This window comes from Lissotriton helveticus, chromosome 7 (genome assembly GCF_964261635.1).
Source record: "Lissotriton helveticus chromosome 7, aLisHel1.1, whole genome shotgun sequence".
NCBI classification, from domain to species: domain Eukaryota; kingdom Metazoa; phylum Chordata; class Amphibia; order Caudata; family Salamandridae; genus Lissotriton; species Lissotriton helveticus.
In genome coordinates this window covers 114,973,526-114,984,815 of record NC_136068.1, presented here as the reverse complement: position 1 = coordinate 114,984,815, position 11,290 = coordinate 114,973,526, and the positions used below count along the sequence as shown (strand labels likewise).

Here is an 11,290-nt window from a genome sequence, read left to right as displayed (position 1 = left end):
AAGGTGGGAAGTTTAGTAAAATACTATTATATTTATGCAGACAAGTGGTATTTTTATAACAGAAGAACTTGCTTACAATTTAGAGTAACATTCTTGAATAGGATCACAATGCTTTTTTAAGGTAATCACAGGAAAGCAAAATACATTTCACAAAGTAGTCTAATACACATTTTACAGACTTGATCTACAGCCCCTTTGCCCCATAAAAATCTGAGTGTTGATAAAAAGTAGGAAACAAGATTTAGAATCAATTAAAAATGTTGAAAGGCTATCACTGAAATTACCATGCAAATGTTCCACAACCCTAACACAAAACCCTTGACGTGGTGTATAATTTATCGAACTGTAGACATGTATGTTTGACATCATCAAAACAGAAAGTATAATAAAGCTAATGCATTTTGCTAAAATATGATGCTCAACTCTCCTTTGTCGTTGCAGAGACAAGTCCAGCCAAATCACCATATGAACAAAATGCACCCACCAATACTACAATCACCCCAAAAGCCAGTTACAGCAGTTACAAAGAAATCATTGCTAACTCTCTTTTGAACCTTGGCCAAATAGCAGAAGAAACCCTAGCCACAGAAGGGTTCCTGCCCGAAAGTGAACTGCAAGAGTGTAAACCTGCCTCTAATGCAGTCCCACATTTAAATGAGGAGGTGGGAGAAGAAGTTGTTGAGGAATGTGAAAAAGAAATCATCATCCAAACCGAAGATGCTGAAGAGGTCATTGAGGTCGCAAGTGAGCAGAGCAGTGAGCCTGGCCTTGAACCTCGAGAGGAGGTGGGCTGCGAGGAGGAATGCAAGCTGCAGGAAGCCATAGAGGACGATGATGATGACATTGATGATGAGGAGGATGAGGAGGAGGAGGAGGATGATGAAGTGGAGGAGGAAGAAGAGGACGAGGAGGAAGAAGATGTAAGGACTGACCTGATCTGTGAGGAAATGCCTCATGGTTCACAGGACCCTCAAAAAATCCATCATGAAGGGCAGCTCAGTCCCAAACCTGGTTATGATGTTGTTGTGGAGGTGAGATCAGATGATGACAAGGATGATGACACTCACTCTCAAAAATCTGCGGTAACGGACGAGTCTGAAATGTATGACATGATGACCAGGGGGAACCTTGGCTTACTAGAGCAGGCAATTGCTTTGAAAGCCGAACAGGTTAAAGTGGTGAGGGAGCCAGGAAGATTGCCTGTGGAACACGTAAAGCACTACCAGGCAGATGACAAGCACAACCGAGCCATGGAAGCTATACGAAAAAACTACTACAGGAAAGGTATTTAAAAGAGGCTGTCTGTAAAGAGAATGCTTTGAACTATGTTTCATGTGTGAACTAAACTGAATTTCACCACTTATTAGTCATACAAAATACATGAACATTCCTTAGAGGCCCGAAGCTCTTTCATGCTGAAACTGGGTTCTATTTGTACCAAAGGGGGAATACAGCAAAAAAAGAGTTAGAGAATCATTTTTTGCTCAAAACCTTCAGATTAGTGAGATGCAGAAAGGCTCCTTTAAGAAAACCCAAAATACAGAATTATAACTTCTATGTGTACCAAACATCAGTCCCCACTGTCACCCACAGTACTTCTTGCACTGTGTCTCCCAATTTTCATATGAAAGGGCAACTATCAAAAACATGTCTAACTGAATATTCAGTGTCGTGTATTTCTCCCGGCCTCCTGTTTCAAACAAACTCCTCACTCTGACCTGGCTTTCGTTTGGTAGGTCACCAGAGTGATTTTGTGGCTTTCATTTTATTTAAATACATGCATAAGCGAGGTCTCATCAGGAAAAAGCCTCCAGAAAGAAAACTCATGTCAGCCTATGTTTATATTTTGGCTCATATTATCGCATTTGCTTTGCCCACAGTTCACTTTATCAAATGTTTTTACTTATCGGTCTTATTAGAACCTTTGCATTCCTGTTGATATCATTATGATTTTTGTCCAATTCATCAGCCTCATTGCATACTTTTTTTGTGGTTCTCATTACTAACCCATTCGTGCTTTTGTGAATCTAACTCCCACCATGTTCCATTGGTGGGTTTCACTACAACCTTTGTCATGCTCACGCATCTCTTTAGAACCTTTGTCATGCTCACTGAAACGTTTCAGATAGTAGGAAATCCTTGGATATAGCAGTTCTTTTTGTCTCTCAGTACATATGTATTGTTTCCACAAACACATCATAATAATGTGAAAGCCTTAAGAAAGTGTAAGGAGAAAGCAAAATGTACTGTCTTTGCAAATTTTTGTTTGTTATGCTGACAGTTTCTTTGTTCTCAAACTCTAAACTCCACCCTTCTTTCCTCTTAGATCCATCAAGACCTGAGAAACGGGAGATCAAGTGCCCTACTCCAGGCTGTGACGGCACTGGCCACGTCACTGGGTTGTACCCTCATCACCGCAGTCTGTCTGGATGCCCACACAAGGATAGGATACCTCCAGAAAGTGAGTAGGCTACGCTGAGTTTTAGAGGCTGTCCACAAAGGAAGGTACAATCCAAAAAGTGGAAGCAACAGACACTCTACTAACCTCAGTTCCTTGCATGGAGTATTAACTCTGGTGTTGTGCAGGCAATGAAAAATCAATTACGTATTCCAAACAGACCGTGCACTAACATGAATGCGTTGAATGCTTTCAAAGATTTCATAGGACTGAACATTCAACAATATAACATGTTGCACTATTGTATTGTGGTATTTTGAAATGGCTTCATAAAATTACCCAAAATTTCTTTTTTGCCTGATTTTCTAATAGGAGTTGCAAATATTGTCATGAAAGCTTGGACTTTTTATTGTAAGACACCTAAAATCTCATTTATTGGTAGGAAGTCTCACAGTACGGCAATCTTACACTTGACATTTTTCGATCAGCCAGATTAATTTTGAAAAAGTCTCACAACCTGTGATTCTGGCCAAATCACTTAATCTCCCCCGCCTAACAAAAATGAAAGTGTCCATCTGTAATAAAACTGGTGCTCATGTAAAGCGCTCGGATACCTGATATCTTCGGGTCGAGTTCGCCCTATATAAAACTCCAAACAGATAAAAAACACAAGGATTTCAATGTTGTTGTCAATAAATCAACTTTTGGTCCAAAACCTGGAATGCTGTAAACTTTACTCTTTTGTACTTTGAAAACTCACCTATGATATCTTAAAAGATTTAGCATTTTATCGCATCCCAACTTAAAACATTCACACCTTGCGCAAAATGCCGGATATGTTGATGTTCCCAATATTTTTACTGTCTCTGACATAAAATAAATGTCTGTGGCAGTAAAATCTTGGCTAAGCGGCAGTGATAACTATATGTCCATTGCTAGCCAGGCATCTCAAATATGGGTCCTGGATAGCTGTAGGTAATGTTAAAAAAACATACATGCAAACATTATAAAACTAGGAAGAGGGGGATTTTGAAAACAGAAATTTTGGGCTTACTTTTCTCCAATCACATTCATTAAATCAAAGGCAATTTTAGGGAGAGGCAGCTAAAATAAAAATATTTGTGTCTTAAAAGTCGGAAGCCTCCCGTTTGAATCGGGCATGTATGAAAGAAAGACGTGAACAGATCCCCATACACTAATATGTAGTCAAACGATGATAGCATTCAACAACTGCTAACATAACAATCTGGGTGGGTTTTTTGAGGAAAAAATGTTTCCCTTTTAGTCCAGACACCGCAAGCTCAGATTGGCTGTAAGTGTTTTCCAGTGATCCCTGCTTGTATTAAAAGTTTGAAGAGTGTCGGTCATTTTGTCGGGGTGCTGGGACTATTTTCAGCTGCGGGTCGGCAGCAGGGTGTGGAGAGGCCTGCATCCCCGGGGAGCGCTGTGACAGGGCCCTCGTGTGCAGGAAAGGCCTGTGCGCAGCTTTCATACCAGACCTTCTCCTTCCCGGCTCTCGAGTTTGGCGACGGTTTCCACGCTCTGGTAAGGCCCTAAGCACCTGACGGACCTGACTGTCTGACCGACGCGGGGGCTCTCCCGGCGCCCAGGCCCTGGCCGAGCCCCGGGGAGAGAGGCCTATACTAGGATCCGACCCCCGGGCCTGCGCGCCCGCCTGCCGCTTCAGCAGTTTGGGGGTCGAGGGAGGCCTCGTTCATACGGAGCGAGAATTTTTACCTCTGGCTGCCCTTGACCTCCTTGTCTCTGTGAGTTGTTGTTGTGTGAGCCCGCTGGTGAAAGCTGCCGCTCCTGCGTCACTCGAGTGCGGCCTGTTCCCGGGCCCTGTCACTGAGGAGACGGGAGGCCTGCTCGACTGGCAGACCCCTGGCTTCGGGGGTCGCTTGAAGGGCTGTTCCGGAGGATAGGGTGGGCCTACTCGCCTGACAGACCCCTGGCTTCGAGGGGGTCGCGTGAAGGGTTGCCACCTTTAAAATACCGGCCCTCTGCCCACTTCTAACAAAGTGGAGCACCTGTTTCTTGATTCTAAGTAGAAGTTTATACGAAGTCGGTATATTCATTTTCAGTTTAAAAAATAATTTTATTGAAAAAGTAAAGGTGTCAATTTACAATATATAAGGATTATCACATTTTTAACTTGCCCTTTTTGTCCTTTGTTTGCTTTAATTATCAGTCAGGAGTTATTAGAACACATTTTAAAGTGTTCTTACATTTACTGTTTTATTTTTCCCCTGATTGTGGCGGGGTGGGGATAATACCAGCTTTGGATGATTTTTCTATTTTTTGTACTGACTAGGATATTGAAATACTGGTCATGTCTGTATAAAGCCCGCCAGGTCGCAACCCTAGTCACTGGCTTATCTGACGTCGTACATTGCAAAAGGAAGGTGCTTCATCAGTTTTATTTATTTTAAGTTACGTAGAATAGTCTTGTTGCCGAATATGAGTTAATGTGGACTTGAACTTAATTAAAGCATAACCACATATGCCAAAAGACCTGATTCAGGCGGGAGACTACTACCCATTTGTTTAAGCTACAATTAGCTTTATTTTCCCTGTCTACCACCTGTAATTTTACCTCTGCTTGAATAAAATGTAATGGGTAAAATACCTTCCCCAAATCTTTGTTTTCAAAATCTCCTGTTTCCTATTCTAAAATGTTTGCATGTATACTTAAATCCTTTTACTATTTTAATATTGGACATGCCAGCGACAACTCCTTCCGTGGGAAGCTGCCTGCTTAGTTCTTTGACAGAGCTCACTGTAGCTTTGGAGAGGGCTAGGACTCGTATTTATTAGCTATTATATTTTAGGACAAGGTTGGTGCAAAATTTTGGAAAATCCGATATATTTTCCCTCATTTGAAATATGACCTTAGAACGGCAAATCAACAAGAAATCACCTCAAAAGTATTTGAAAGTTATCTAAACAATTTTTAGATGATTACGAAAATCAAAAAGCAGAAATGTAATGTTAAAGAAATGATTATAGACAATTTTACAAAAGACCGTATTCAAGTAGTAGTCTTTCTAAATCTTCAAACAAACAAATATCCCATATTGTTCTTTGAAAAAGAAGACAACCTAATCTAGAATTGGAATCATACCTATGACTCAAATGAGGCTGTGGTTAGAGGCCAGTTAGCATGCCTGTTCCTGTGCTGTGAAGGAAAACCTGTTATGTAATAGGGCAGAACAGGCCTTTTCCCTTGGTACGTGCCTAGGCCCCAGAGAGAACCCTATGCGGTTTACCTCCCAGTGACTCTGAACAGGGGCCTTTTTCAATGATTAGTACCCAGCAATAGAACATAATTTTTTTCAGCGACTAGTTGGTCATTACTATAATACAAAATGTTGAGGCCCTGGTGGTCCCCTGAGGTTCAAGCTTGCCCTAAGTTTTACTAGCGCTTGTGCCTTGTCCTTCTGTTAGTGTCTGTTGTCCTAGGGGATAGGGCTGCTGACTGGAGCGAGGGTGCACCCCTAGACGACATGGCTGTATATTACACCAATTTGGAGCAACATTTATCCGATCATCCAGGGTATCTAAAGATATTTTTCTGCATGAAGCAAAGAATACTTTTTGCACCCCCTTTTTTCCTGGTTGCCTTTCCAAACCTAGTTCAAACACTGCAGACCAATATGATGATAGTCCCACTCAATAAGTGGCACAAAAGGCAAGCCACTGTAAAACGTGTATTGAATCCTTCCTACTAGTCTTTTCTATTTGTAATAATCGCAAGTAAATATTATTAATTGTATTTCCATACAAGGGTAATCAGATTGAGCTCTCTATAATTCCCAACATACCAGTGCCTCTGTTTAGCAAATCTGACTTGCAACTAGAACTGTCTGGCTGGCTCTGTCCCAACCTTACCAGCCAGATTTCTCAAGAGGCCAACCAGTCCCTTGTTGAATGGCTTCTCTTTCTTGATCAGGAGGACCACTGGTAAACTTGGAGGAATCCTCGAGTTCATACAGATTGTGGCCCTTGGAAAGAATGAGGGCTCCTCTGGTTGAATCAATGGCATCATCGATAGGTAGCCTGCTAGCTAAGTCCAATGAGTTCACATGCGATGCCGAATAGTGCTCTGAAACCTACATCCAAGTGCTCCAACCTGGATCATTAGCAGCAGAGAACGTGCTCACAACCTCTTCGGTATGTACGGCATGCATTAGGTAGTGAACGAAAGGCCTTATGTTGCTTCCATGATCAGAGAGCGGATGTGCCTAGCATACAAACTGAAAGCAATATTGTGTACTTATGGTAATGGAGCAATAGGAGGAGAAAAAAAATGGCCTTATCTGTCATTTTCAAAGGTTGCAGTCCAACAAATAAAGGCAGCGCTACAGGAGATGAGCAGAGAGAGAGAGAACCGCTATCTACAGACCTTCAAAGAGGGTGGATGAAAAAGACAGATAATTTGTAAAAATTGAGATAGCTTCGCAAGTTTCAGTAATTCAGGCGATTACAATTAAAAATAGTGAAGCAAGAAAGGATTCGTATATGTTGTGTTGATAAATAGAGGATAAAAAACAGAAATTGGCTTGGATAACTAGAAATGAACAAGCAGCATAAACAAAACAGTGTTGGCAATGCAGGAAACCAATCCAAGGTTTGCAGAATTGTATTTGCAGGGTCAGGAGATTTTAGAGGACAGGAAAGTAATGTAAAATCATGCTCAAGAGAAGTGTAATGGAATATCCACTGATTTGTGGATGAGGTGGATTTGTTGGAGAATCCCCTGGCGTAATTTCGTCCACACTAGGGATAGTATGGTGGATGACATTTCATTTATGGAGTCTCCTCTGGATTTAGCAACAACTCTAGGTTTTGTATACTAGCCTAATACCTTAGTTCTGTAGAATTATATAAAAATCTGTTACCGTGGTTATTTGATATGTGATTATTTTTTCCTAGTGGAACAGTTATTTTCTTCATTGCATTCCAATGGGAGTTCTGAGCATCTCTCTGATGTTCTGTCCAAATTTCCGAGATTGGAAATGTCACTATACAGTTCGTATTTTTGAGAACATCTGAGTTTTAATCTTATCTTATTTGATATTCCACTCTGTACAGTCTTGGCCATGCATGAAAATGTGCTAAAGTGCCCAACGCGGGGATGCACGGGACAAGGACACGTGAACAGTAATCGCAACACGCATAGAAGGTACGGTATTTGAAAAAATGCTATTCAATCTGTCAGTATATCATATACACTTTTAGCGTTTCTTTCTCATAACTATAGATTTAACTAAACCTGAAAAACAAAACAATGGGAAAACGCAAAAACGTTTTTTCTGGTTCTTTTACCACTGCAGGGTACATTAAGTAATACATATGTTAGATACATTATTTGTGTCCCTCAAATACTACGTTACCGTGAAAGGTGAGCTAGCTTGTAGTTTGTTTCATGTACACATATGCTATATCTCACTCCTGATCCAAGGGTGTAAAGTAGCTAAAGAACATAGGTGAGTAGGAGGTGTGACAATCTTCAGCTATTCTGAAGTGCTTTTAGGACTTTACGAACCATCCTCTGGGCGTTTATAATCACTAGCACTGATGGAAATTTCAGCTGACTAGATGTGGCTTGTGCTGGACATATAGAGCTGCAGTGAAGAAAATTCTAGGCATATTGTGGAACGTTTTAAATGTGTCTGTTAATTTCAGTTATTTCTTAACCCGATAACTTTGATCTTCCCTTCTTCTTTCTGCTAAAGACACATACTGTAGTAAACAAACCCCAGCTACTGCAACTCAATCAAGTAGAAACCACCTGCATCTGGTAAACTGACATTTTTACCAGGGCAGTTGCTTTGCTTTGCTTTATCCACAAATAGCGGTTGATGAGTGGCTGATGGGGGGCAGGAAACCTTGCAGGAGGGTGCTAGGGAGAAGCAGTGTGGCCCAGATTAAGGTTCAGGATTATGGCAATGGAGAGTTTATTTCACAGTTCCCCCTTGGATTGATGTTTCACTTGTCTGCAGAATATAATGATTGTCCTCCTGGACCCAGGTTGCTCTCCTTTAACTCTGCTCTTATTCCTTACAGCTTATCAGGGTGTCCTATTGCAGCTGCTGAAAAACTAGCCAAATCCCACGAGAAGCAGCCGACACAGCCAGGAGATCTGACGAAGAGTAGCTCCAACTCGGACAGGATACTCAGGTATGGATCTGCAGGTCGCTTGCACAAGACTGGGAATTCAACAAAGCGTGGCAATTGACCCACTGCCTACGGCTTTTTAATGGCTACCAATCTGTTAGTCTTCTTGAATACTTTTTTGTTCGAACAGGTGGCAGGTTGAACTAAGAACGTGTAGTTCTGCCGTATTAATTTACCAAAAGCTACATTTACAAAACTGAATTCCATTTCAGTTGGGCTAGAAGACTGAACACCAAATCATGCTTAGCTGAAAAGCTGCTCTGTCCTACCTATCCACAACAGTAATGCTTCCAAAGATGTGCAGCTTATGTTTTATTATCTCTCTACCGTGTTGTCGGTGTTGTGGCAACCGAATCTTACAGTAGTGATGGTGTCAAGCTAAGGTAAAACTTAACAGCCACATACAGCAACAGCAGCAAGAAGATACCATATCGTAGAGGTTGCCTTTACAAGCATCAAGTATGGCCACACATTGCAAGGTTAATTGTGAAAATTCTCTGTCCCAGCTCTGTTCACTTACTTACTGCTCAATACATTAGCACTGACTGACCCTTAGTCAGCCTCCTGTGAAGCTAGCACTTGGAAATTAACACAACCTATGTGAGATGTACTCCTGGCATATGTATTAAATGGGATACCCACCACTTAGCTGCTAATTGCCTCTGGATTTGGTCTGCTCTGTTTTGGTATTTTTAAAGTAAAGCGAGAGGCGTAACAACCTTTTCCTGATGGCTGGATGTAGTCAATTTTTATATGACTCGAATGATCCCTATCTTACTTCCCCCGCCAGGATGGAACCACAAGTCATTGACCAAAGTCCAAACTTACACACACTCTCCTCCAGTTTTACCCTGGTCTTGTTAAGTGGCTGGTAAGGCGAGAGTTAGATTGTTTTCTATTTCTCTAATGTTAGTGAAGCTTGGCACTGGATGACAGTATTTATGTCTCTCTAGCTCCAAATCGTGCATACTAAACACATCTTCATTATTTAAGATTTGGGCATTTCCGGTTCTCTCTTATGTTTGTGAAGCAGTACTTCTTGGATTGCTTCACTTGTTTTTCAACTGTTCCAAGTAGTGAAAAATAGCTGCATTTTGAGATAAATTTGGAACCAAAAAATGAGTAGTAAGACAGCCGAAACCTGGGTGGTTACGCTCACCTAAACTGCCATGTTTATTGAGTAATTTTCAGAAAATATGAAAATATTTCAAATTCATTTTTAATTTGAAAACTCTTACCACACATTCTTTTACTTTTATCTAATTTAGTAACATATGAAAAATACATTAAAGTTTTTGGTTTCCACCTGTTTGAAATATTCCCAAGACATTATTTTATACAAATACTGCAGTAATCAGATACAGTCATAGATACTGAAAGTGGGGCTCTATTTAGCTGCTATGCTCAGAATGGTACTGATGTAATCTCGATTACCCCCATACAACTGCTAAAGGATGTATTGGCTCCCAAAACATTTAATGACTAGCTTCTATGGGCTGCCCCATAAAGAAGTTATGTCACTGTATAGACAAAGGTCAGTGAGTGATTGTCTCAAAGATACTTGATGTTTTGAAACCCAGACTGATTGTCCCTTCCAATAGACATGGCATTGAGTGGACAAAGGTTGAGCTAGTTGGCACCTCTAAAAGATACAGTGCACTACAGGCAAAGTGCCAAGACAGTCTGTCCTCCGAGAGTTGTGGTGTTTTATAGAACGGATTTGTGATCTCTTTCAGGGAATGTGGTATTCTTTTTTGCAAAGGCCAGAATAGTTGCTTTTGATTAAAAAAAAAAGGTGTTCTGTACACAGCAGTGTTTGCCACCTCGAAGAGATGTAATGTTCCATATGAAAGTCTAGAATGGTCGTATTTTTACGAACTGTGGTGTCTCACAGGTAAAGGCTAAAGTGAGTGTTTTTTCCAAGAGACTACACCATGTTGTTTGTCTCTGCAAGTAGTCTATTGGTTGCTCCACTAGCTTACCCCTCGTGGAGATAGACCCGTCTTGTACAAATCCTACTACTGATTTCAGTATTTGTCCCAAACAATATAATCATTTCATGGACTCATCTACAGTGCTCTTCCATAATTGTACCTACGAAGGGCTACCTCCAACTTAAAGGTGTTCACATTTTCAATTTTTCATATGATGGAAATGGATTACCCATTCCTTCTGGAGTAGTGGTCTTCCAAATAATGTGGTGCTGACTGACAGGCAAAGGCACAGCTTTCCCGAGGGAGCAGTCTTTCAGCCTTTCTTCTACATGGGGGGTTGACCTACCAAGAGCCTTTACCTTCCAAAAGTTCACCTCCACCAGTCAGGATGAATCTACATTCATTATAAGCGTGAGGGCAACATGCTTTTTCTACTCATCCAATGTATGTATTTATTGCCACCTTAATGAGCTCCCTACGACAGTTTGCAATCTCATCTAAGAGATGAGTATTATTAACAGTTGCTTTCTGTGCCCTTCTTTCAGGCCCATGTGCTTCGTGAAGCAGCTGGAGATTCCACAGTATGGAAACTACCGCCCAAACGTGGTCCCTGCCACCCCCAGGGCCAACCTGGCCAAGGAGCTGGAGAAGTATTCCAAGGTCACATTCGATTATGCAAGTTTCGATGCTCAGGTTTTTGGCAAGCGCCTGATCGCCCCAAAGGTTCTGCCAAGTGATGCCTCGCCCAAGTCCCTTAAGTGTAAGTTGGAAGATTTAC

At 41.3% G+C, this 11,290-nt stretch overlaps 1 protein-coding gene across 1 annotated transcript in view; it reads left to right on the top strand.

Moving 5' to 3' along the window:
- Nucleotides 1–11,290, top strand: part of MYT1 (myelin transcription factor 1) — a 67,435-nt gene that overhangs the window by 20,526 nt on the left and 35,619 nt on the right. Inside the window, exons 6-10 of the mRNA XM_078652957.1 lie at nt 442–1,284; nt 2,327–2,461; nt 7,493–7,583; nt 8,468–8,581; nt 11,058–11,272. Of these exons, the coding sequence (XP_078509083.1) occupies nt 442–1,284; nt 2,327–2,461; nt 7,493–7,583; nt 8,468–8,581; nt 11,058–11,272 (1,398 nt within the window). The remainder of the gene's footprint in view (nt 1–441; nt 1,285–2,326; nt 2,462–7,492; nt 7,584–8,467; nt 8,582–11,057; nt 11,273–11,290) is intronic.